The following is a 26,925-nucleotide window of genomic DNA, read 5'->3' as shown; positions in this document are numbered from 1 at the left end:
TTTCAACTGGCAGATGCAGCGCGATCACACCAGGTCACTGTTCCAGTAACGCTGCCACTCAGCAGGGCTGCTCTCGTCAGTCCCTGCTGATGGATCAGCCTCCCATCCCCAGCATCTTTGCTTCAGGAAAGATCTTCATGAGGGGCTTGAGTCTGAAGGCTCTTGGGAATTTCCAGTACTTCTGATGTCAGTAAGGCAGAAAACATAACTAACTTCTGTAGTGCCTGGTGCTTCCAAGAATGGTCTGTGTATCTACCGTGCTTCCTAGAAAATGCAACAGTTCATATCCATCAGTTACTGATCAATGTCTGAAGTATCTATGGGGTTGAGATTTGCCTGTAGTTTGTAAGCTACCTAAGTTTGTGAGGTGCATTAAACTAAAGATACATAAGGCAAGGGGGATCCATTCCCACTCCTTCTGGTAAGTTCAGAGCTGCTGTGAAAGCTTTGAGTGAAACCTGTGAAAACTCTAGATTGTGATGGGTTGAATTAGTTGCAGAGTATTTTCTGTTTCTGCCTTTGAACTCTTTTAAAGATTGTAGAAATGTTATAATGGACTATCACCCTGAGAAGCTGACCTTTTGTCAAGCACAAACAGGACACGGCTGTAAGAGAACTCCATGTGTGTTTCACCTCACAGACACATGGCAGGCTGGGAGCACAGGCATTGGCTGTTGTCATACCCTGTGGCTTGCAGGACCTGCAGTTTTCCAAATGACTCAATGTTTAAGTAGTGATTCTTGACTAGGAAAATCACCTGGTGATCAGATCAGACAGCTGAATACAGAAAGGCTTAATAAATAAAGGAAGTTTGGAAATTTTACCAGGAGATGTGCTTTCATAGAGCCTAAAGGTTGATATGGGCAAATAAACTGTAGGGGAAGCAGCTGAGAAAGTTAAAATACTCAAAATTGTTAGGACATCTGGTTCTAACATTTTTGCACAACTTGGTGGTTTTGATTTGTAATATTACCAATAATTTGCAGTAATGAAACTATAAAACTGTTGAAACCAAATATATTCACTGATGCAAATCAACATATTTGGCATATGAGAGACTGAGAAATTCCCCTGCTAAAGGCAGAGAATTTGAGAACGTGAGGCTTTTCTCAGAATGGCAAGGTTGTTATCAGCAGAACCAAGCAGGAAACTTGGAAAAGAGGTGCATATTTTACAGATTGGAAATTGCTGTACTTGGAAATTAGTTTATAGCTGCTGAAAATCCACTTGGTCTGCAAACTATCCAATATGAAGCTTAGTTTTCCCAGATCATAGAACTTTGCTATATTGCTCAGGCCTCTCATCCCATGGGATCTTTCACTCTAGGAACAGCGGTGTTTATTTGCAAGTCTGTTGAGTAATTTTGGATTACGTCTTATTTGGGAAAGGAGAAAGGGAAAATATTAGGCTGATAAGTTCAAAGAGGCACTGCAGGAAGGACTATTTGAGGCCATAAACTCCTTTAGAAACTGGACAGTCAGTCTTTATTCTGCAATGTGCAATGAGCTCTTTTACCTGGGTAACTCATTGGACAAGGGATTTAATTCTTTTATGAGAGAATCAAATCATAAAGTTAAGACTTGAATATATAAAATACCTCATGCATTACTCCAGCCTCATTGCTCTAGAACAGAATTGCAATGACATCTTCTCTCCAAGTAAGTTGATTCATCATCCTAGAACTTTTTAATTACAAGTGATACAGTAACTAAGGGTGTAGCTTGATGAGTAATTTTCTGGCAGTAGGCACTTGTTCTTCCATACACAGACACCGGCATGCACGTGCTTGCTCCCACCCTTTTCATTGTGTAACCTCATGGCAAACATGTGCAGGGAATTGCTCTAACAGAAAATAGCTCAGTCACAGGATCATTGTCTGGCTGGGGCTCTGTGTGTGACAACACAACGTGTGGCACACTAACAGGTTAGGCAGCACTTGAGGCTGAACATAGCTGTGGTCTTAACTTGCAGGTGCCTACAATGCTAAGCAGAAAGGATGTTGCATGGTTTCCACTGCTATCGGAGATTTAAACAGAGAACAGTGATTCCTGTGCCTCACAGCAAACCTAGCGTTCATAAAGATCTGCAGCATTCTCGTAATGCTAGGAAAGAAAAATAAAGGATGTTGGATCTGGAAGGAAACATTCCAGATGCTGACCACTGACACTCTTTCTTAAGACCATTCACAGAAATCCTGGATTTAATGTAAGTAATCTGAGTGCAGGTTCTCACCTTGCCACAGTAAAATATGTCTTCTCGCTTGATCTTTCCTTCAGCAATCTTCTCCTGGATGGCTTGTCCCACTTCATGCTCATTGAAGTAGACAAAGGCACCGTCGATGTGGCGGTAACCAGCATCAATGGCAATCTTCACCGCCTCCAGACAGGAACCTTTGGGAGTCTGGTGGGAGAAGGAAAAGAATGAACATGGTGTCGGCCTACTGCTTACCTCTCCTTCAGTGCTAGAGGGTGCCTGAGATATGTGCGAGGTTCGTGGTGTAATTCATCCTGAGTGACCATCCTTTACCTCCCAGGCAACCATGTCCCAATTTCTACATAAGAAAGGGCTGTGCACTTTTTCTCAAAACTGTTGAGCATGTGGGATTAGACTGGGAAAAGGCAGCAAAGCAAAAATTTGTCTCACTGTCTCCATGAAGGAGAAAATATTGCTCTACTATAAATATTAATCTACTTCAGGAAGTAGAATCCAATGCATTTGATATTAAAATAATTTCAGAATTTCTTATCTAGAGAGCAAGGGCTTACTTACAACACCCATTTGATAAATGCTTACTCAAGGGGAAGATGACTTTTTGGTTGAGCAGAAGTGGTCAACCACCTGCTGATCAGAGGCTCTTTGAATAGCTTGGATGTTTCAGCAGTGCAGGAATTTGGATTTGACTTATTTCTCCTCAAAGCAGCTTACAATTGCTGGTATCACAATCTGAAGGTCAGGACTATCTACTGGTATTCCCAGTTCTGAATAGCTACTTTACTGTGTGGTTAAGAAACATTACTTGCTTTAGTGTATATTCATATATATTTCACTGCTTCAGTTTAAGATGATCCCAAGAAACCTCTTAATAAGTGACATTTTTGTACTGTGTGCTGCATTTATGTTTGCTCATCATTGCCAAAATTCAGAGTAAGCTTGTTTTTTCAGAGCAGTCATATTTTCCATATTTTCCATTAGCCAATGTGGCAAGCAAAATTACATGTAGGCCAAACTAAGCAAAAAAGCACAAAACTGGTTACTGAAGTTATTTGCCTGGTCACTCAAATTGTACTGAAAACAACTTATGGTTCCTACACTTTTTATAATGAGAGAGCAGCTCTAAGTGGTGGTGGCCAAGGGCATGCAGCAATGCTATTCTCCGATCCTTTTCATGGGCATTGTTCTACTGTAACAGGGACATCTGATTCACTTTAAGAAAACATGAAGTAGAGCAAGTCAAACTGCTCTGCTGTGCTGCTACCTGTCAACAGCAAATGGCAAGAGCTGGATTCTTCTATCTGCAAGTGCAGGGCCAAGACCACAGTGCTTCTTCTTTGATGAAACCAGATGCCAGAGGCATCTGGAAATGAGGTATATGAAGAGAGGATGTCAGATTTGTTGGTTTTGACAATGCCAAGGGAAGAAGAGAAGCAAGACTGGCAGTAAGTGTTGTTGTGAAGAGCATTTTTCACCATAGCAATAGCTCTCCTTCCACTCTCTCCTAGCTATCCTTTTATAGCTGCCACTGGCCTGGCTGTCCATGAGTTTGTCATGAAAGAAACAGCTTCTCTTCTGCCATCTGCTGAACTAGAATGTGTGAAACTCATAGCTGCTATAGAATGCTTCAATGATTAAGGACACTGGTATTCCCTTCCATGCATATGAAAGCGAAGTCTTTGAAGGACTGCTGAAGACAGCTGGGGATGTCTTCATCCCTGTCTTTCAGTCCCAGAACTGTGGGCTGGTGGCAGATTATTGATTATTCTGGGATAATGGGACCATATTCCAGCCTGCTTGCTCAGTGCCCTTCTTGGCTGACTGAGTGACACAAAACAGACCAACTTCTGTTTGGGCTTGGGAGGAACTTTCTGCTCCAGCACGCAGTGCCTAAAGGTTACTTAAAATACAAAACTGCTCACATGTGCCCTGATTTATTAAAGACCTGAATGAGGGCCTAGAAGCAAAACGGCACAATTTGGCACTCTAGAGTATTTACAGCAGTGATGATGCAATACTGTGTGCTTAATTGAGGGAGACAATGTAACACTTTTTTCAGTGCTTTGCTGCTTTCATTGTGGAAGCCTCCCAACAGCACCCTCAGCCCCTTGGCAGGGCCCTTTCCTGCTTTGTTAGTGGGATGTAATGAAGACCATGACAGCTTTTCAGGCACACTCAATGGCTACTTTTCACTCGGGGCATGCCGGGCAGTGTTACAGAATTGTGAGGCATGGAGCAGTGACAACCTCCAACATGTTTTCTGCTTTGTCCCTGCCTGAACCTGCAGGAGAGGATTTGAGAAGAGGCATCAGGATGAAAGCCCTGACACGAGTATTACAAGCCTGCGGTGACTGATGACAGTAACCTCAGATCTCTGCCCCAGCAATGAGCTGCAGTTGCAAAGCTCAGGCTGACTGGCACAGAGCAATAGGGCTCAGCTGAAAGGACTGGGGACCTCAAGTCTAAGTGATTATTAGTTATCTGAAAGACAAGTGTATTTCCAAAAGTGTTATCAGTGTTTTTTCTCTCTGAAATGTGATTTTGCAAACAATGTGTCTTCTAGATTTCTTCAGCCTGTTTGAGTTTTACCATTCAAGTGTATGAAAGCAGAGCATTTAGAGGACAATGATGCATTACCATAAAATAGATTTTTGAATTCCATTTGTTGAAGAGACTGAAAATGGGATGTGAACCCAGTACTAGAATTTCCCCTCTTCACACTCTTGAGAGATTGCACAAACACAGCTCCCTATTGTTTCCTGATGCTGTAAACTAACTCTACCAGGCAAGGAAATGTTGATTATTGGGTTGCATCTTTTCTCAGTCACCAGGGCTAGTTTGGTCAGTAAGAAAAGCAGAAGGAATAGGTGAGGAATGATAGTCTCACAGGGAAGGGAACAGCACTGTTTCAGACATGGAAGGAAGGTAGAACAGAGCAAAATGCTTGCAGTTAATGTACCTGCTTTTGGCTGAATCAGTTGACTTGTGTTAGAGCTGAACTTCTGTGAATTTCTTAATTTTTTATATGGGATCTACATCTGTACAAATAATATTTTGAAAGACTCCTCCATCTCAAGGAATAGCTTTATTCTTTAGGGGCTCAGAGTGGCTTTTTTTGGATCAGGTTTTGATTACCAATGGCCGGAGATGGGTTTACATTATATATGTATGTTTTTATTGCACTAGTCCATTTCATCTGATGTGGTATATTAGTTCTGACAGATTCTGGTCTAAGGTGCTTCATATAAAAATGCAAAGCAATCTAGGGAATAGTTTTTGGAAAATATTGCCTCTATTGAACCATCCCAGATGAAGGTCTGAGACATCTGTGAGTCTGGAAACTTTATACCATATGTTTATTTTCATTCTAATGGAGAAACTATAATTTCTGGCATTTCACATATTTAATCCTTCCAAATCCTGTAGTAATGAGCTGTGGTAAACTGTGCTGATGAGTTGCACAGGCTAGTCATATTGTGGTATTGCCACTTTTCAGAAGTGTTTCTTTAGGTGTCATACCTTATTCCATTGTTTCCTGACAGACCATACCAAAGTTGGGAGACTCAAACCACCACTGCTCATCTATCTTTCCCCTGGAGAAGGCACAAACCTGGATCTTTCCCTTCCACTTCACTGCTCAGCCTGAGGTGTTTCAATCTTTTCTATCTTTCATTGGTCATAAGTAGTGACCAGATGAAAGGTTACCAACTGAAAACCAGCTTTTATTTAAGTGCAGATAGAAGTTTGTGATACGTCTATGCTGTACAAGGGTTGGCACCACTTATCACAACAGCTGATGTAACAGCACCTTCCAGGCTGCTTGGCCATGGGCAACCACCTTATTCTACTCAGAACCCCAGACCTCTTCCCCCTCTTCCTGCAGGTTATACTCACTTAGTACATTACCTAAAATGCAGTTGCCTGTGCTGCCTGCTCATCCCAGACAGGGCTTTATTCTTGCACCGTTCCTGAATGAGCAGGGCTCACTTTTAGAGTAGTACAAATACTAGATGAGGTACTGAAATGTCTCTGTGTCATGAACCTTTGTGCTTTGTTAATAGTAATTCAGGACTCTCTAGCTTTGGCCTTAGACAAATCTCTGCTTCTTTATTACTTTTTATTTAAGCATAGATAAGAGGTGTTCTTTACCCTAATAATTAATGCTTCAGTTTCTGATCAGCATGCCTTGCAACTATGCTACTTTGATCAAGGACTTGTTTTAGCATGGGAGTTTTATAACCACGTGTGCACTGTAAGTCAGATATTTATCTTCAGTGCTTTTGCAGACAGTCACTAATTTTTGCCAAAGAACCATATTAAAGTTGTCACACATTTTATGATAAAAGAATAAGTGGTTGACTAGGAGGACTTGCTCAATCACCAATAAATTTCTTCAATAGCATCTGTGTTAGTTTTAAGATCATAAACTTTAAGGAAACAAGAGACACAATTACTCCCTCAATCAATAGCTTGTAAACTGGCTGATTTACCATCATGCATGACAGATTTAACTGGTTTCTGTTTCCTTCAGGCATCATGATAAATAAATCCAACAGAAGGCCTGGGGGAGCAGACTCAGATATGCACCTTCACTGAAAGAAAGGAAGCAGCAGTTTGGCCCCTTCTCCACAGATGAATTAGCCAACTGGCCAGTTACCATTTTCTGTGAGTCTGAAAAAGCAATGTGCTTCATCAGTTCTGTCTGTCTGAAAGGGTCTGCTCTCTTTTTCCTCTGAGGCCATAAACTTCCCTAATTTCTAATATTTATTCCAGACACCTTCTGTCACATCCCATTTTGTCAAAAATTGTTCTCCCTACCGTAGCAAATGGTTCAGCTTCAATTTCTTTCATGAGTGCACATGACCAAGCCGTGGGAGAATATTTTTGTGCAGGCATATACCCCATGAATTTTTCTCTTCCCACTCAAGTAGAATGGTATTTTCTCAGCAGTGTTAGTGGTTGTCTGACTTATTATTGTTATTTAGTGCCACAGTTCAGCTGCCCGCCAAATTTTCTGCTTTTTCTATAGCATCTTTTTCTGGTCAGCAACTTCCATTGGCTTTCCAGCTGATTAAGAGAGCTATCTCCAAATACAAAGCTAACAGGACACATTGGCAGTAGATTATAATCTTGAAAAACCATATGAACTACTACTCTAGTAATTGTTTTTATGTCTTAACATCAGTATCATCATTTATTCTTTATTAGTACATACAGTAAAGGAAAACAGTCTGACTCAGGCTCCCAGATTCTGCTCTGCCCTGTTTTACAGGAGTTGCACAAGTATCAGCAGCACATGAGAGCAGAGGAAGCAGCACTTCAGGGACAAAGCCCTTTACCTTAGTCCTGAGCATCTCACCTGTTTAGTGCAATGCTTTGCAGTCTCTTAGCTGGGAATAATAATCCTGGGGGGAAAAGCCTGAAGTGTTAGGAGACACAGGCCATCTTCTGGAAAAATCTGAGTTTAGCTGCAGCGGAATTACACAAGATATCCAAGCCATGGGCCAAGTGCTCCAGTCCAAACCTGTAATTTAGAATGTGGAGCCGCTGTTTAGGAATCTTAGTCAGCTAAATACAGGAAGGAGAAAGTAGGTACATTCCTGGGCTCAGAGCCTCCTTCATCAGAGCTCAGCACTCACACACAGATTCTTATGCAAGTTTCTAGAAGCCCAATTGCTTATTTCCATTTGCCTGTTTTCTGGACAAACTGGCAAAAAGGATTGGCTTAAGATGTTAGGAACATAGAGCATAGAAAGCATGTGTTCTGAAGACCTTGCAGGAAAGCCCAGGTTGAGTTTACAAAGCCAGAGGATATGAGCCACACAAGGGTACATTCTTAGAATTGTTTAATCTTGTAAAAGAGAAGCTGTACTGTACACCTCTTTCTTGGAAAATGCAACCGCCAGCACATCCCTCTCTCTCGTACACAGGAAAAATTGGCTTTCACTGCCCGGAAGCATTGGCAGCCACCATCCAGGAAGAAAAACCCAGCAAAGGGTTCTCTGCAAAAGCAGGTAGAGCTGGGAAGGGAGGAAGAGAACACACCTAAGAGCCACAGGATGCTGTGCCGGCCCAGAACTTCACTTTATAGTGAAGTTCTATACTTTTCATGTACTGTGTTGCCTTGGAAGGTGGAGGACGGCAAATAAGAGCAGAGAAGATGGAGAGAATGGTGTCACTTGTGGCTTTGTGTCACACCATGAATGAAGGTGGAAAAGGGGTGCCTTTCTCCTCTAACTTGATGTTCTATCAGTGGCCTGAAGTGTGGGGTTTGTCCATACAACAAAAATTATAACTGCAGATTTAGCATTTCTAGAATTCCTGTGACATTGTTATTGTAGGATTTAGCCAAAGCTGTCTTCAGGAAAGCCTTATTATTATAGCTGGCAGAGGGTGCTGAAGTTATTTTTAACACTTGATTACAGAATCCTCAGTTTTAGGAAGGCTGCCACTTTTCACTTGACACAAAGTCAGTTAATGCAAGGCGAAGCTAAAGAGCTGCCATACCTTTCTGCTGGCAGCTAGAGGATTAAAGCAAACCAAGAATATGATGTGCACACCTGGGTCCCTGTGCTGACAGTGCTAGGTGGGTGGACTGGGAAAGTTTCCTGAAGAGCTAGAGGACACAACAGCCAGCTGGCTGGCCCTGGAAAGCATGGATCTATCTGGGAGGGTGGGTGCTATCAAAATACCCTTCAGACAAGCCATGCAATCAAAGGGATGTGTGAGGTACAAGTGGAAGATAAAGCACCAGCTTGTGCAATAAAGGAGAAGAAAAGGCTGCCAGTAGCTCTTCTGCTTCATTCCCTAGAGTTAAAGGGGAGAGGTTTCTGGCTCCAGTTCGAAGAAGTATTTGCAAAGGCAAATGTAAAACTTGGGGAATTCCACCACCTAGTTAGCTGAACCAACAAGAGTTGGCTTCAAAGCCTAGAGAGGCATTTTCTGCACAGTGCTTTCAAGTTTTGACAAATCTGGCCTCCTAGGTCAACCAAAGAGACAATCCAGATGTTAGTTTCCCACATGAGCTGCAAGAACATGCTTACACTGTTTTTTGGAGAACTGTGGGGAATCAGGGACACATAGGAGTGCACAGCCATATTTAACGTATGGAGTCAGTCAGGGACATTTTAAAAATGGAGCTTTGCCTGGAAAATTGGGCTCTAAATGTTCTTGCCAAAAAGCATATCTTTCAGTTGTGGTAATCCCGATTACTCACTCGTAGGGGTTCAGTTTTTCCCCTCTTCAACAATGCCAGTGATTCCCTGTCTCATCTTCTGTAAAACCATCTTCTTAACTTTTATTTAAATAGATGGGCTTTCCCTGTGGCTTTTAAAAAAACAAAACAAAACAAAAAAAACAGCATATTTAGAAACCCATAGGAAAAGAGAAAAATAAAAGTACTATTTTTTGGGTGTCAATATTTGGCTTAGTATTATTGCACTGGTAACAGCTAACTTTGTAGTTTTTGGAAGAGGGGTATATTGAAACAGCTAGTGCTTGTCACTGCAGCACGCAGCTATGGAATGGAAAAGGTCTGTTTTCTGTTTGGTTACTTTTCAAAGAAGGATCCCTGGTGACTGGTTTTGAGTAGTGCTACTGTCCTAAAAGCTTATCTGGAATAAACCACTATTAGTTTTGTATCTGGACTGATTAAACATGATTCTACCCTGTGTCATAGACACGTAGTTTAGTGGGTCATTCTGGGACCTGATATCCACCATCCAAAAGTTGTCCTGACTCCCAGACAAAGTTGTCACCTTCTAAAGGCCCCCTTGTTCCAGGAGCATTTTCCAGTGGAGCACTCTTGCCGTGTCCAAGTCTGCACGTGTTGGTACCGTGTTTGGGAGCCAAATGACACAGTGCCAGGGTGGCTGCAAGAGCCAGCCCCTCTGCTTGGATGAGGCAGGCATCACTGCACAAGGCCAGGCAATTATCTAGCTGTCAATGGATTCATTAGTGCAAGTCCTCAGCTCTGCATGGGGATACCTCTCTTGGTCCTGGAGCAGTCTGAAAATGTTTTCATTTTCATAGCAGCTGAGATGTCATCATAGGTTAGAGGAACTATCATTCTAAGGAGAAGGGTTTTTGTTTTAGGCATGCTGGGCTGGCCAGGGGGTGAGGAAGAAGTTGTTCTGAGCACGATCTGCTACTTACAGCAAACTAAAAAATTCATAATTTTCCAGGGCCAGCAATTTTGTGTCCATTTTGCTCACAAGTCCTCCCTTGGTTAATGAACTTTGTAGCTAGAAGTTACTCTTTCATTCACACTCATCTATCAAAGCTGGACTCTTCCTCATTAGGAATTTTACATGTTGACCACTTCAGTAAACACAGCTTTTGATCTACTACACATGATTAGATACTAATTGTGTCCACAACTGGAAACAGAAGCCATTAGCACAAAGTAGAGACTAGTAATACTATTGATTTGTTTTCTATTAAGCTTCAGGTTTCATGAAAATGAAGAACCAGAGAGATGTCATCACAGAAGATACATGGAGGTAAAAGAGCATTTTGCAAATTCAGGAATGTCTTAGAGCCATGGGTTTGGTGCAAATCAAAGTAACAAAGGAACAAAGCTCATATCTCCAAAAAAGTTGCATACAAGAATCTTTCCTCCAGGTTGACAAAAGTGGGGTAAGTAATTTTATCAAATCCAAATATAAAATCTGATTTAAGTATTGTTCTTCTACAAAAGCTAGGAGTTTCTGAGTCTGCCACATTTCAGGGAAAAAAGCACCAACTTCTTCTAATTCCTGATTTTTCTAATTATATGACTTAGGTTTCCTTTCTTAATGAGATAAAGATGCAATCTTGCATTTTTGTAATCCAAAACTGTTCCATTGTATAACACAAGATTACAGGGAGCTAGCAGGAACTGAGGCATCAAGAGGCAGTCACAAGCAGAGGAGGAGAGATCAAGGCTAAACATGAAGAAGGAAGTGTTAAAGACAAAGAAATGGAGGAAGACTGCTCCAGTGGCAGAACAGAAAAGTTGTACGGTTGAGGAAAAAAAGGAGAATGCAAGATAAATCAGAGGTAGCAAACTTGCCACTTGAGCATATAAGAAAGGGAATTCTAAAATTTGTCACACAACAGTAAGCTTTTAGCAAAAGTCATTGATGAAATCAGAACTTGTTCTAAGACTGTTTTGATTTAGTTTAACCTTTTGGTGTGTAACCTCGCCTCTTTGTTAAAAGGAGTTTGATCTGTGAAAGCACACTTTCATGTGTGAAACCACTTATTCCTTGGAATATTTGCCACGTCTGTAGCAAACAGCAGGGATGAATTAAGGTAATACTAGAACCCAATCACTGCAGCTTCTTGACTCCTTGCACAAGCTCCTGCCCAAGAGACAAGTTGGTCTGTTGCCTGCTAAAAGCTGATGCCCACTGCTGCACCTCCTCAAGGCATCTGGGCACCAAATATCAAGAATCCTGCCTTTGTCTGCTCTTGGCAACCGAGTCTTGCCAGTAACTGACTTAGTTAAGGAATAAAATCTGAGCAATTAATCAATGAGGGTATCACTCAACACCAGGATACCAGCCACTGAAGGAAGGCATGCCATCTGCAGTCTGTGCAAGTAGAATTGCCTCAGTATGTCTGAGTCCTTCAAGCACAAAACTAACTGAGTCACGACTCTGTGAGTGATCTGGCTGCAGATATTGGGTTTCAGGATAAATATTGTTCAGTGTGAAGGCTAGGCTAAGAGTTTACTAACAGGAGGCAAGGAGCCTTCCAGGACATGTAGCAGATCAGGCAGAGTCATTTTTCTGAGCTGCAGTAATGTGTCTCCTTCCCTTCAGCCCTGACTCAAGTGTAGAAATCACCACTTGAACATATAATTTTAGAATATCCTCAGAGACCAAGGGAGCATGAGGCTACCCTCTGAAACACCTCAGAAATCCCAGCCCCGAGAGATCTCATGTTGCTATGTGTCAACCAGTCGTGGCTGTGCTGCTCCAAAGCGCTCCCTGAAGACAAGAAAAACTAGTACTGCATGAAGTAATGCTGCTGCTTAAAAAGCAAAGAGCTTCTGAAAGCCAGTGATGGCTACCAAAAGTGACTGTGAAAGGACACAATGTCTTTTGGAAATGCTGGTTAAGAGATATAACTCAATATTTTTTTTAAAAATTACTTTGTTTCAGGAATTTTATTTACTTCTTAAGTTCAAGGCATAAATATGAGGTTTTGTAACCAAATATCCCAGCTGATTCCCCCAGATCTGTTCAAATCAGGTTCCAAATATTTTACCTCTGAAAAAAATTGTTTCCTGGCCTACATCTCTGGTAATTTCATGAGGGTTCATAAAGATCACTCCATTAGAGAGGTAACTTCATTAGAGAGCTAACTTCATACTCAGTACTTTCTGAGTTCAAACACATATTCATGTGTAATCATTTACATTTAAAAGACCGAGATATTTTCTTTATATATTTATTTTAATAGCATGTCATGGGAAATAAGATAAGGCTGCAAGAACATTTGGATGTTAGAACAGTTCCTGCTCTTGTCACTGCCTCTCATCTCTTTCAAGAAAAAATCCAGAAGCCAAGTTTACCTCAGGAGGAAGACAATTGTCTGAGTCAAAGTAGGAGAAATTTGCAGGTAAGAAATCAAGAAGCTGAAGCCTTTAAGCTCAACAGTCTCTGCAGAGATCTCAGGTGTCACTTCTCCCAGGAACGTTCAATACATGATTCATTTTGTAGCTTTGGGTCAGGGCAGGTGACTTTCTTTACAAGTCGCCTGAAGTCATTGCTGTTTCCAGACAATCCTGTTTCAGAAGCCAGTGGTGGCTTTCTAGGAGGAGAACTGGGAGGATTAAGTTGTGTGTAATTCCTCCCTTACTGCAGCTCAGAGATCCAGATCCCGTCAAGGGGACAAATCACTTACTACCTCTTTTGACTTAACAGCAGCCTATGACAGATCCAAGGGCAGGCAGCCTGTAGCAGGGGTACAGCCAGCACTGTTCAGAATGATTGAAAAAGTTTATGCATATACATCCATGTGTGAGGAACTTCTTGGCATAAGTGATCCTATGAGAGCATTGGAGGCTGTTAGACCTGTACAATGAAAAATTACTCTGTTCAGATTCTAGCTTGGGTGTAAAAAGTAATTCAGAGTGCCAAAACAGTGTTTTTACTTATCCAAACCAGATTTTTTTAACTTGGTCACTCAGACTGGATCTGGGAGCCCTGGATGAACTTTTCCTCTCCCTGATTCAAACCAGCAATTTCTTCTTAAACAAAACTCAGACTGTTTGGGCACTCACAAGGGTTACTTTGTGGTAGTTAAAGATTTGGGGAAATGGGTCTCTCTTCCTCCTGGCTGGATGCCATACCAAGTTCTTCAGCATCCAGCACTGTGGGGCTGGTGGGCATTGCGCTTTCCCATAGGCAGGGTGCTCCTCCTGCTCCAGCCTGTGCTTGTTTCTTCTTGCTTCTCTCTAGCTATCACCTACCCCACAAGCACATTATTTCCCTGAGCTGTCTGATACGAATTTAATCCCCAGAGGCTGAGAGGAGGATTGGATCTGGTTTCCCACCGCCCATGTGGATTCCCTTACCAGCGGGCTATTCAGGGAAAGTCAACTGCTACCTCCAAGTGCTTTAATAATTCTATGATTCCTCAGCTTGTACTGCCAGTGCCCAAAATGAAATGCTTTGCCATTTGTTTTGCCTGAAACTATTCCACAAAACTGCTTCCAATTTATGAATGGATTTGGCTACCTCAGAACCTCATTTTTAGCTAAGTCGCAACTTGCCAACAGCCCTCACCCAGTGCTATTCTTGAGCGCTTTGCCCGATCTTATGTTTCAGAAGCAGCGCCTGTGTACAGTGCGGTTGCTACAACCTTCTCTCCAAGTCCTGTCCTCCCTCAGTCAAAACAGGAAGGCAGGAGAGGAGCTGTGGCCAAGGCCCCTTGACCTTCCAGGGAAACAGCAAGTATTTATATGGAGACACTGGATGGATGATTTTAGCTGTGTTGACAGGGATAAGTTATAAAGTGAAGAAGGCATAAGTGCAGTTTTAACGAGGCATAGGATTTCCAGGATTTAGGAGTGTTTTTAGCACCTTTCCGCTCTAAGACTCTTGTCCCCACACATCATCTGCTTCCAGATGGGTACCAGTACCATTCAATGGGCTGTGCTGGGAGCTAAGAATCAGTGCTGGGAGGTGGTGGGTGCTTGCCATGGACTGGTCTGGTTCTCCTGTAGCCAGGGGCTCATCCAGAGGCCTGTCCTCCTCTGCCACCCTCCCCTGTGGGACTGCCCTCTCCCTCCTCCCACCACCTATTTAATACCCTGGAGAATTGGGTCAACAGCTTGGGGGCCCTCAGGGAGGGGGAGCTGGGCACGGTGCATCAGCTGAAGCCTTGGCAGAGCCGCTCCTGCACTCACAGGACTTTGCCGGAAGGATCCACAGAGCCAAACAGAGGTAGAATTGGCCTCAAATTTTAAAGCTGTCTGGAGTGCATTGGTAGTCCTGATTCACAGTTCCCACTGTGGTTCCCACCCAAACCCATGAGGAGAAGGAGTATTTGGGGAAGGGAAGAAAGAAAAGGGAAGGAGTCAGTGATTGACATTTCCATTTTTTCATTTGTGTCCATCCTTGGTAGGATAAACAGCCTAATTTTTTTATGTAGGTAAGAATCTAGTACAAATTATACATTTCCTTCCTTGCATGAAGAAGAATGCGAAACCAACCTCAACACACTGAAATATACCTGCAAAAAAAAAAATTAAGCTTAACAGTTCTTCAATTATTGCATTCCTTTGTTTTTTTCAAATAAGTACAGGAGATATGAATTAACCCTGTAAAAATTTTTATGTGATTCTCTTGATAAATAACCCAAGTTTATGACTAATTCTATTGTGACCCAGTGAAGTCTCCTTCCTGTTAGCAGATGAACTGATAGCCAATGGATTCATTATACTTTCTTGCTGTGGTAGGAAAGCAAAAAGAAACCCCCAATGTTGTAGTTTTCAGCCTCAAAGAATTAGCTGAATTGTCATCCCAACCTGTACCCAGTCAGAAGAAAGGGTCTCTTACATCTAGGGGGAAAGAGCATTCAATTAAAATTAGTCTGATTATCAAACAGACCTTTTCCACAGTGGTCCAGCTCTGCTCCTGTTGAGTGATGTACTGCTTTGAGTCAGTAAACTCTTACAGGGGACTTTCTGTCAATAGATGTATTTTTTGTTGAGTATTTCACAACCAGAGGAGCATGACTTATCTCCCAAAATTGTCTTTGAGAGAACAATTAAGTTATTTAAGAGGAGCAAGGCAAGCTGCTGACACATTTCAGTTTTGAAGACACTGCTGTTCAGTTTACACAGACAAAGCCTGAAACGTGAAAGCTGGCCTTGTGCCTTTGTTTTCTTCTAACTGACTGCCGGAGAAGCAGATTTCCCTGTTCCATGGCTAACTAGATCTGCCTGGTTGGCTTAACCAGCGAGCACATTCCTGCACTTCAGGAAGAACACTCTGGGCTCATTACGAGCTACTGGGCTACAGCCTGACACTAAGAAAACAGATTTGTTTTGGACAAACTGCTCTGACATGGAGGTGCCAGGGTGAATAACCTTTGGGGAAAAAAATATCAAAACAAACTAGCATGAAATCAAAAACCTGCCTCCAAGAGCAAGATGAATAATCTGACAAGTGAATGGCTCTGTATTTTATATCAAAGCACAAAATAGCTAGAAGTTGCAGGGATCTGACTCATGAGCAGAAATAGAGTGCTGGGGCTGGCTTGAGCTGTCACTACCACCAGCTGCCTGCCCCCACCGCTGGAGAATGGGTGGCTCAGATGCTGCTTCTTAAGCAATTCAGCCACAAAAGGCTACAGCTAAGCATTATAAGGGAAACGTGTCAGCACTAGTCTATAGCCTCACTCCTCAAGATAAACCTTGAAACGGTCCTGGGTTACCACAAAGCCTTTCAGCTGCTGAGGCAGGAGGAACAGGACAGACACCTCGCCAGGCATCCCATTGGAAGTTGCAACAGGCACAAGTCAGCACTCGGCAAAGCAGCTTGTCCCAGCCAAGCAGCACTCTGCTGCCACAGCAAGGAGTTGACAGAAGCCCCCACTTCATACCCCCCTTATCAGCAAAGCAGCCCTTTTGCGGGCAAATTTTAAGCCGTGACCTATTTAAACATCCTGCCCCATCACCAACCAGCAGCACAATACTGCAACAAATCCCACAGCACACTGCTGCCGCTGCGCTTCCCCAGCTGCTCTCTGTGACAAGTTCTTCGACTCAAATAGCAGTCCTAATCCTAGCATAAAGCCCCAGCCCAGCTCCACCAGATAAACACACATTGTTTCACCTGGTCTTCTGCGAAAATGAGACCGTGGCAAGTGCCTTATCACTGCTATTTTCTCTACCTCTTCTCAGCTCCTCCTCCCACCCATAACTTTCTAACGTGTTTAACGTGTGGAAGGAGAAAGCTCAGAAAATCAAACTCCTACAAAAGCAGGGGGGAAGGAGAAAGGGTGGTTGGATATGTGCACCCATCCCCACTGAGGGTACAGTTACACAGCGGCTTCATTTGCTCTAAATTGGAGTTGCTGTAGCAATGCCTGCCCTGCCTGCATTATCCTGTCCTCCCTACCTTGTGTTAGCATAAATCAAAGGATGTATATGCGAAAAGCAAAATGCCACTACCTGGGGCTGATTTGGCTAAAAACCACCCCTACCTAAAATTGATTCATTTTGGCTCATTGAGCTTCATGTAAAGGCTCGCTGTACACCTCGAACCAAGGGAGGGCAAAGGAAAGAAGTGTCAGGATTTTGCAGAATTGGGGGGGGGGGGGGGGGGGGGGAGTGGAGAAGAAGCACATCTGTTGCTCTGTTGATTTTGGGACAGCTGAATTTCTGCAGAATGAATTCTTAGCAGGGTAACAGCAGTGCCGAGAAGCTGCCTCCATAAGGGGAATCCCATCCAGCTCCCTTCTCAGCTCCATCAGTTTACTTCCACTCTGGGCTCCCTGCCTGATGTCACTGTATTGTGCCACGGTTTGTCCGGGCTTCAGGCAGGAAGTGCAGCGAGGTAGGAGCTCTTGTGCTGGCAGCTGCATTTTTTGTAACTTAAAACTAGGGGAAAAATTGCAACTTGAGGGTTGGGGGCATGATGTACACGTCTGGAAAAAGATGCTTCCAGTTCACTCAGAGCTATTTTGACACTGAATTATGCAACATTCTGCTTTGCTATATCAAAACTGTTAGAGACCTTAATTTTGTTTCACTAACCATTATTCAAATACACTCGCTGAAAATATCTCCTGAAAGTTTAGAGATGTGGGGGACGATGCCCAGGCTCTGAAGTCATTAATTCCTATCGATTCTCCCCACGTAAATCGGCATCGTTAACCAGTGAGATCTGCAGTCCTGGGGACATCTTACACCCCTTCTGCAGCACTCATGCATTGCCCGCAGTAGCGTTTGTTGAAAATTCAACACCATTATTGATGCACCATGGTACATTTAGTGGTTGGTAAATGGCTTTAATCAAGACTTTTCTTTACAAAGGTACTTTTAAATACCTTGTGATATGTGGAGTCATACAACACACATTGCATCGCAGCTATTACACAAGAAGAGTTCTGGCCACGATGCCTCTTTTCCAACTCTTCAAACAAACAAAAAAGATTAAAGATCAGGCGGGTTAGGAGAGCTTTTAAAGGCAGTGGCTACCGCATTGCCTTTGCGCTCCCAGAGGTCCTCAGAGGAAAGAAGCATCAGGTGTGCTTCCCCATCCTCCACGGGTGCAGCCGACCGGCACGGTCAGACGGGATGCCTGCCCGGCGCAAAACCGAAGGATGCAGAATATTTGAGAGTGGTTTGGCCGCTAGCAGTCAGCTGTGGGAGCCACAGGAATCAGGATGCAGGAATTTGGGTCTTTGTTTCAGGAACATTACTTGGAAAGTATCGGGGGCAGCCGCAGGGCGGTCCGAAATCCTTCATCTTATCTACGCTCGGCGCAGGGAGCAAGGCAGGGGAGCCGATGGCACCGTCCCTTCTGGCTCCGGGAAGCCGAGGGCTCCCGGCCGCCTTGCCGGGGGTCCCATCCCTTCCCGACCCGGGCATTGCACGGCACCGTCCCGACTCCGGGTCCCCCGCGCCCCTGCCTGTGCGCCCAGAAGCGCGGGGCGGTGGGCGACAGCGGAGCCGCAGCACACCGCAAGCTGGGCGGGATTTTTTTTTTCTTATTTCTTCCCACCTTTTCCTCATCTGCGGGCCGCGCACTGCCCGCACTGCTCACGGTAGAGCCGAGTCTTTAACTTCGCCCGGGGAAAGGAGCAATGAGAAAAGTAGCCGGGAGGGCCGGAAAGGAGGAGGGTACCCGCGGCTCGGGGGGCTGCAGCGAGGGCAGCCCGCACCTGCCCCGCCAGCGGTGCGGGGCGTCCCGGCGCCCCCGGACTTACTTTCTGCGGGTCGGCGTAGGTGCCCAGCCCCAGGAGCGGGATGCTGTTGCCATCGCTCAGCGGAATGCGGTGGCTCTCGGCGGTGAGGTTCATCGTGCTGGCAGGTAGGGCCGCCCCGGACCTGGGGCTGATTCCGCAGGGGGCGGGAGCCGCCGCTTCGCAGCCAACCGCAGCCCCTGGCACCGGTGCCCACCGACGGCTGGACGGAGCGCACCGGCGTTGGCTCTGGGGGGACCGAGGGACGGACTGCCCTCTCCCGCCGCCGGGGAGCGCCTTTTTGGGGGGCTGAGCCACGTGTGCCCGCGGCTGCCCTGCACCGCGCCCCGCCGCGCACCGCCCCGGCCCCGCCCCGGCCCCGCGGCCACCGGCTCCCCGCGCACCGCCCCGCGCGGTGACGGCCCCGCCGCGACCCCCGCGGGGCTCCGGCGGGGCTGCGCGCACGGCAGGGGCTGCTCCGTGCCGGCCTCAAAGCGGGCCCGTGGACCACCAGCGGCTGGAGTGGCTTGGGGCGTTGCTGCCCAGTGGCCAGGGAGCCCGCGTGGGCTGCCCTACCTGGAGATGCCGGCAGCAGGGCACCGGCTTCCCGTGGTTTGGGGTGGCAGGTCTTGGAAGTTTCCCCACAGAGGTGTAGAACAGTTTCCACCTCTCTATTCCAGTGATTGAAACCCACTACTGTAGAGGCAAGGAGGGTAGGACTGGTGAGTAGTTTCTCTGCCTCAGTGTGAGTTCCAAATTGCAGTGAATGGACTCAAGTTCCTCACGGTCTGGTTCTGCTCCGCAGTTTAAAAAATGTATGTATTTCCTAATGCTGATAGCCCAGAAGGAGACAATATCCTTTATAAAATTCATCACGCAGCTCTTACTGTCTTTTCTGGTCCTCATAAAAAACTCGGGGCCGCCTGCTTTGTGACATCTGTGCTGAGTTCTCCCCATTTGATCTGGAGGTGAATGGTCTTTTATGCCTTCCTAGATCAACCTGCAATTAAGCCCTCAGGGGACATTATTTCTGAGCCATAACAATGCTCTTTGCCTGGCAGTTTACTTTATCTCCTCTAATACCCTACTTGGCTTTCTGTGCATGATAATAGTTCATCAGGTTACGCAATTCCAAGAGGGGTTAATAGATCCATAATGAGAAGTTATCTCTGAAAGTTCTTTAAATCAATAGGTGTGCACTAGCTTGCACTCGGGGAAAGGGTTATTTGCTGCTAGGGCTGGGAACATACCTGGAGAATACCCTACCATAAGACCCTTTTAGTGTTACTGGCTAGATACCTGCAAGGGTCTCCTTAGAAGATGGGGAAAATGCCACTTCCACATTTAGCAATGTTCCAAGAAGTTCAGGACTAAGTGCAAGCCAAGTAGATCCCAACACAAAAAATTCTAGTTAGGATGTCCTGAAGGACAAAGGTGGTGTGTGTAAAATGCTCCTTGGAAAGTGGACTGAGTGTGACTGAGGTTGTCTGAGAGCCTGTGCTTTATGTGGACAGCACAGTGCAAAGAGCTACCTTTAAGGTGCCTGGGCTCCATCTCAAGGGGGAGAAGCTGACTGTAGTTACTGCTCATCCTCCTAGACCTGTCTGTGTGTTGCTGGGATCTGTGGGTACCCACAGGAGGAAGGAAAACCAGTGACAACCTCCATGCTCCCCTGTTCCCGTGAAGCTGATTATCTCTTTCTTGCTACAGGAGCTGCTCTGATCTCCTGTCTCTGTGCCAAGCACACTCTGCAGGAGGACAAGTTGATGCCAGCTGCGTGTCTAAGCAATAGCCATCATCCTGTTGTATTTCCAACAGAGGAGGAAACACATGGAGAGATGGAAATGGGGTGAGTAGAGGAGTCTAATGTGGCAGAGGACATTCAGAAACCTACTTATTTCCAGTTCCATGCTAGCATTCCATGAAGAGGCTCTGCTGCCCAGTGGCTGATTCCTATCCCTTAACTTCTATGCTCCAAGTCCACTCCACAACCTGCTTTTCCATAATTCCTCTCAATCCAGCATCTTTTGGGGAGTTTTAAGGTACGGTTTTGACTCATTAGCTTTGGGCTCAGAGCACATCCAGTTTACTCATGTGCTCTGGCAAGAGAGCAACACACGCCCGGAGCTGCGCGTGATCCTGAGCTGAGCAGAGCACGGCTGTGCTGCGGTGCCTGTCCTGGGGAGTAGAGCAAGTGCAAGGAGCCCCTCTGGCAGGAGTACACAAGCCTGATACGTGATAGCCTTCGACGACAACTGTGAAAGAAGGATTGATGGACTTGCCATAATGCACAGAACGGGGAGCTTGGGCAGGAGAAAGACTTGTGCTTCTAGGAACAGGCAGGCAAAGTGGTCCATCACCGGCAAGGCAAGCCAGCCACACCAGGTAGGTACTCCTGCCCTGCCACAGGCACAAGCCCTCAGCACCCATCAGGTGGCTTCACTTCCAGCTGCACTGCTAGTCTGGTCCTTACAAAACTAGCCAATGTGCTTGCCCAAGAAGTTGGAGAGAGGCAGAGGGTTTTACAAGTCCTTCCCTCCACTCCTGCACCTTAACTGACAGAAAATACCATGAACACCCCTTACACATGAGACTTTTAAAGTCCCACAGATAGCTGCTCTAGCTCCCTACCCTACTGTTCCAATGCCTTTGCAGATTTTATATGAAACTCCAGAAAACAGGGAAATGCATTTTCCCCCCTTTACATCCAAGTTACTAACTAAAAAAAAAAAGCTTATTTCATAGAAGCTAGAAATACTAGCAGGTTTTCAGTTGATAATGAATATCCTTTAAAGAACAAAGGAAGCCAAATAATGGAGCCTGGAGCCTGTCACATGTAATTCTTGTTAGCAATAATATCTGTTAGCTGTTCAGGGAAGCACAGCTTTCAATTTCAGACTATAAATTACTTAACCAGACTTTTTACGAGGATATGGTATCTAGCAACTCTGACTGCAAAACAATGTAAGTTTCTAGAGGCAGAGCATTGGCTGCTGGTCATTGTCGATCAGTAACAATTCAGGAGCTTTTATAAGATGCAGATGTGATCTCAATTCTTTCTCTAGGAAACAAAACCAACGAAGATTCAGTCTGGCCTGACTAGCAAGCAATGAGCACTGCCATCCTATCAACTCAAGTTTACCTTCTCTAGTGAAGCTCTTAAATCACACAAAAACACCTTCAGAAGCAACTAAGGTAGGTTTGTGATTCATGTCTTGATGGTGCAGGATTTTAGAATTGCGTTAGTCATCTCAGACCTAAGTAAAGAGCAGGGATTTCAAAAACAACATCTTATATGTGTTCTGTTCCCCACCCCCTGAATCTCCACACAAATAAAATAGATTAAAAAAATAAAAAGAAAAATTAGATCTAAGTTTTTCGCAGGAAAAGTGGGTCAGACATTTGAGGATTCTAGCTGTTAAAAACTTGCTGAAATCTCAGGTAAAGAAAGTACTGAACGGCCTCCTTACCTGGGCAAAGCTGGTAAGGGATCTTTTAAAGTAAAGAGGTCACTTTTTTACTCATTTTATCTCAAATTGCTAAGTATCCTGGGAACAGAAGAAAATGTGTGAAACCTTTAAATATAGAATCCCCAGTTCTTGGAAGGAAGGAGAAAGAGTCATTGATTGAGAAGGACTGGCCTAGTCATCATTCAGCTTTCATGTTGCCCCCCTCCCTTTTTTTTTTTTTTTTTAATTTGTTTTGGACAGGAGAATATGTTAAAAATAGAATTCTTCTGAATCTTCTTGATCTAGGTGTGTTACACATTGTAGATTAGATCAGTGATGTTCTAGAGGTGGGTGACCTGTAGTGCCTAAAAATGAACTTTTTTTAAAAAGGAAAATTGAAAATACTTTTATAATACTTGTATTTTATAATACTTGTATATGTAAGTGCATACTGCTATAGTTTCTATTCTCTCTATGAGTCGTGCTCCATTCTGTGTAATTGTCTGCTAGAATGCATACTCTGCATGTGTTTTTAGTTAAAATTTCTTAAAACAAGGTCTTAAAGTCTGCATATTTTCAGCCTAGTCCTTTAATAACTCACATAAAATAGCATGTGTCCATCCTGCATGTGGAATATCTACTGATTTATTTTCAGCTATTTTGCTTAGAGATTTTGGTAGCATGTGTAAAGACTAATATTTATTTTCTATTTTGCCATTACCTGTAATAAACTAACACACATAAAGGAAAACTTCTAGCTTCATTCTTAAACTCCAAGAAATAAGGTCTGTGTATCCTTAGTAGAGGGCCTATACATGAAGTGAGTTGCTTTTTTAGCTACTTCTGCCACAAATTATATGAGCTGACCTGGAGAACACTTCTCTAGTTTAAAAAAAAACCTTGTATTTTCACAAATTATCACAATAATCATCACATATATCCCAATATACTTCTCAAAGGCACCTGATGAGTGGTACCTTACACTGCCTGCATGATTCCTTCATTTAGTGACCAAGGGATTCCTCATATGGAAGCATTTGTGATCTTTTCCCTTTGGTGATGTTTGTTACACAATAAGGCTGATCACTGCCAGGATAACAGCCTGGGCTTTGTTGGGAAGTGTGATGTAATGGGCATTCCTAGCAGTTTTTATGCAAACACCTTTTTTTTCCCTAGCTCCCACTGGTGCATGTAAACTACTTGGCAAACAATGAAATGCTTAAGTGACGTGTTCTTTTTTTTTATTCCAATAACTTCTATGTCTGCTAAGGTCTAGTTCTTGGTAAATTCTTCTTTGAAAGACCAAAGATTGCTTTCAAACTTTCAAGACCTATAGCTTGGCAGTGATATATATACACTTTTAGTGAAACTCTCTTCACTGCAAGTCCTGCAAAGCAGTATCTGTCCTCCAAAGACCTCACCTGGCCTTACTTTTCTAGCACTGGTACAGTACTTCTGCTGGATCCCTGAGGAGAGCATGAGGACAGGAAGAAAATGTGCCTACCACTTGTGTCTGTGGAGAGATTTAGAAAAATACTTAATGGCTGGGTCACTTATCCCTTCTGCTTCCTATAAATGCTCTGTGGCTACAGCTGTGATAAAAGGGAAATTCTGATATGTCCTTGATGCTGTTCCATTGCTTCTAGTAACACTGGAAAAGTGAAGCCACTGCAAGCCTTTGATCGCTCCTGGGGTACAAGGAGAATGCCAGCAGCTGCTCCAGATTATGCTCCCACCACTCCTGTGGCTGTGGGGATGTGCTCACGCTGCATCAAGGCACAGGGGCTTCCCCAGGGACCAGCCTCCTGTGGCCATCCTGGTCCATCACTGTTCCCATGCCACCTTGGGACAGGTGCAGGGCCCCGGGCTGTGGTATCCCCTGGAATGGCACTGCCACATCCCTTGTGCTGGGTGCTGTGGGGTGCTCCTCTGGGGGAATGGCTGTACAAATAGCCAGAGCCTGCTCAGCAGTTTAACTCCCCCTCTGGTTTGGGTTGTAGCCACTGGGTTGAAGTCACTGGGTGGTGGATACTGTACCAGAAGCAGTGGCCACACAGCAGAGGAAGCAAAATCTCACAACACAGGAGCCAAATTAGCCAAGCTGTTTATACACCACCACCGTGTTTCCCATGGCACAGCAGGAGAGGGGCCAACACTAGCAGTACAACCCCTAAAATGCACCCTTTTCCCTTTTGGTGTCCACTTTAGGAGCTTGAGTTGCTCCATTAGCATCCAGGGATCGTTACATACGGGCTGAAAATCCCTGTACAGGGTGAGGAACTCCTTTGGAGGATCAGAAACTTCAGGGAAAGGGAAAGAGATGCTCAGTTTGAAAAAGTAACCCTCCTAATCCTTTGGAAAGGTAATGCTCTAGTCCTTTACCAGTGTCATTTTTACAGACACTGTATCATGAGCTTGCTCCCTTTTGGGCACTATCTTCATGCTCCGGCTGGTGTTAGCAGCAAACTGAGTCAGAAACCAGCTTTATTTCCTCCCCCTGACACTGTTTACTGATTTATCACTTTCTTCTAGCAACAGTGTCTTAGTTTTTGCTCCTGACTGTCTGCTCTGGCACGTGACCAGCCTGGGAGCTGGTAAGCGCTGCCTCTCAGATCCTCAGCCAAAGGTCACTAGCTGCATGGTGGCCTCTGGATTCCTCAGATACCAACCCTTGTCATGTGGGGAGGCATTAACCTTTGGCCCTGAGTAAGTGTCTTCATAGCTCACCTCAGTTAGTCTGGCCTGCTATTTGAGCCTAGTCTAGTATAAACCCCTCTCCTTTGCCATCCTGCAAATCTAAGCCCTGTCTTGATGATTTCCAGCATGCCATCCACCTGATGCTGGTGGGAGATACCCTGTGTGAGTAAGCAGTGGCAGAAGGGGCAGCTTGGGAAGAGCTGACTGTGCGTTCACAGCCCCTCCTGCATCTCAAGGGAGCAGTGGTGGTGGCTCCCTCTGTGTAAACTCTCTTCCTCACCCAGAATAGGGATAGCTACTGTGGGAGGATACTGCCTGTATCATGCAACTAAGGTATTTTGAGAGTGCCTTACTTCAAATCAGGCTCTTGGGACTCATCACCAGATCTTAGCATGTTCCAAAAATGTGAGATATCTCTTGCCTCTTTTTAATGCAGAGCTTGGTCACGGGTTCACCTCAGTGCACCACCACTACACCTGCCAACTCCCATGATTACTTGACATGTAACCTCTCACAGCTCCCTTGGGTCAGTCTCAGGGCTGTACAGGCGTTCTTAGTTCAGCTCTGATGAATGATCATTTTACTTCCTTGCACTGGGTAAACAGCTGTTTTCCATGTTACCTGCTTTAGGAGCCTCACTGGCATGTTGTTTCTTTCCTTGCCTCCAGCAACAAGCAGACACAAGTGACTAATTGCAGCAGGGCTGCACCAGCACCTTCTTACAGTCGGGACAGCATGAAAAACACACATCATTTTCATACCACATGTTAATTGGCTGCAAGATAAAATAACAGGGAGCAGGCATTTGCAGTCTCTTTTCCTTATCTTTTACTATTCAAGAGAATGAAAGCAGCACAGGCTTGGAGATGAGGGTCCCAAAGTGTCCAGTCCCCTTTGGCCACAGTACTTCCAGCTTCAAGTCCCTACTGGAGAATCTCTCCCTTTGAAGTACATCTCACTTGGGCAGGAGCCAGTGTCAGGAGGAGGAAACTATTAGCTGGTAAAGAGAATCCCACAGGTAAAGTCTGACCTCCTGCTGGTTTCTTTGCTTGTAGATATTTCCTGTGGATGCATTAAAAACAGATTGGTATTGTGGGTTTTGCTGGTCCCACCTGCTAGTGGGCAATGCTCTGTGTCAAAAAGAACAGGGAATTTAGGAGAATAGGCTTTAAAACATCACATTGATGTGTTTTAGCCTGCCTGCATGTTTTTTAAATTGTGCCTGGGTGCTTTAAAAGGCCAGAAAAGCTCATCTTTGCGTGGGTTAGTCCTTGTCCTGGAGCTGGCAGCCCAGGAGGAGGGCAGTGATGGTGGGAGCAGAGAGGTGCTGCAAAAGGATGAGAAGCCCCACTTGAGCACCCATTCTTTATGAGCAGAGGTTCTAGCAGGGCTGGTGGGATTTACAGGTGTGTGCAGCTCTTCATCCCACATTTTGTACCAAGGTGCTGCACACAGACCAAAGGGCATGTTTTACCTTTCTGCTTTGCAGACAGAAGATTTTTTTCCCCATCTTCTGCTTTCCTTTTCCCAAACTGCCACTGAATTTTTGATGTTCATATGTACTTTGGCAGATTGAGAAATCTGCTGATGTGCTGTGAGATGAGTTTATCATATTCTGCCAAGCTCTACCAGCCTATCACTTCCCTGCCACCTTTTGAAGCTTTTGAAACTTCATTGTAAGGTCCACTCAAGCCTGTGCCCAAATATCTGCATTTAATTAAAGCCTCATCCTTCTGCCCTACCACTTTTCCATGCCTTTTGTCATCTTGTGCAACAAGGCAATATGATGTTAACGTCCTCTCTCCAAGACATTTTGTAGCATCTCTGCAAATCAAATGGTGGTGATCCAGTTTGGGATTAGGAAATAGAAAGAAGTGAACAATTCTTTGTTTGCATAAGACTGGAAGAACTGTTGGGGCAGAGCTGAGGCTAGAACCCAGAATAAATCATAGGATTGCCTGTCATAACAAGAAGGGGAGCTTGCAGCAGCTTCTTGTTGTGAGATGATTTTTTAAATCTCCTATAATTGGTTTAGTAAACACCAATAGATGGGAAACAAAACAGAATGTTCTCTTCCAGCTTTCGTAGGCTGCGTGGTATCTCTCACAGCCATATGGGATTAATGGTGGCTGTAGGATAGGATTGTATCATAAAACTTTTA

At 44.6% G+C, this 26,925-nt stretch overlaps 2 protein-coding genes across 3 annotated transcripts in view; one reads left to right on the top strand and one right to left on the bottom strand.

Annotated features, from left to right (window-relative positions):
• Positions 1 to 18,977, bottom strand: part of AKR1D1 (aldo-keto reductase family 1 member D1) — a 34,785-nt gene extending 15,808 nt beyond the window's left edge. Inside the window, exons 1-2 of the mRNA XM_021539204.2 lie at positions 18,643 to 18,977; positions 2,233 to 2,400 (exon numbers count right to left, since the gene is read on the bottom strand). Coding sequence (XP_021394879.1) covers positions 2,233 to 2,400; positions 18,643 to 18,735 — 261 coding nt within the window. The 5' untranslated portion in view covers positions 18,736 to 18,977. The remainder of the gene's footprint in view (positions 1 to 2,232; positions 2,401 to 18,642) is intronic.
• The window catches only part of TRIM24 (tripartite motif containing 24), a 168,039-nt gene continuing 158,985 nt past the window's right edge, over positions 17,872 to 26,925 (top strand). The window contains exons 1-3 of one of the 2 annotated variants that reach the window (XM_085568664.1): positions 17,872 to 17,959; positions 20,329 to 20,467; positions 21,684 to 21,813. The gene's annotated coding sequence lies outside the window, so the exon portion shown is untranslated. Of the gene's footprint in view, positions 17,960 to 19,125; positions 21,004 to 21,683; positions 21,814 to 26,925 lie in introns of those variants that run through there. The other variant, XM_085568661.1, reaches the window with a different exon arrangement.

The sequence above is a fragment of the Lonchura striata genome, chromosome 1A, assembly GCF_050655825.1.
Source record: "Lonchura striata isolate lonStrDom1 chromosome 1A, ASM5065582v1, whole genome shotgun sequence".
Classification (NCBI taxonomy): domain Eukaryota; kingdom Metazoa; phylum Chordata; class Aves; order Passeriformes; family Estrildidae; genus Lonchura; species Lonchura striata.
The sequence above is the reverse complement of the archived record's forward strand: the minus strand, read 5'-3'. Positions and strand labels throughout refer to the sequence as shown.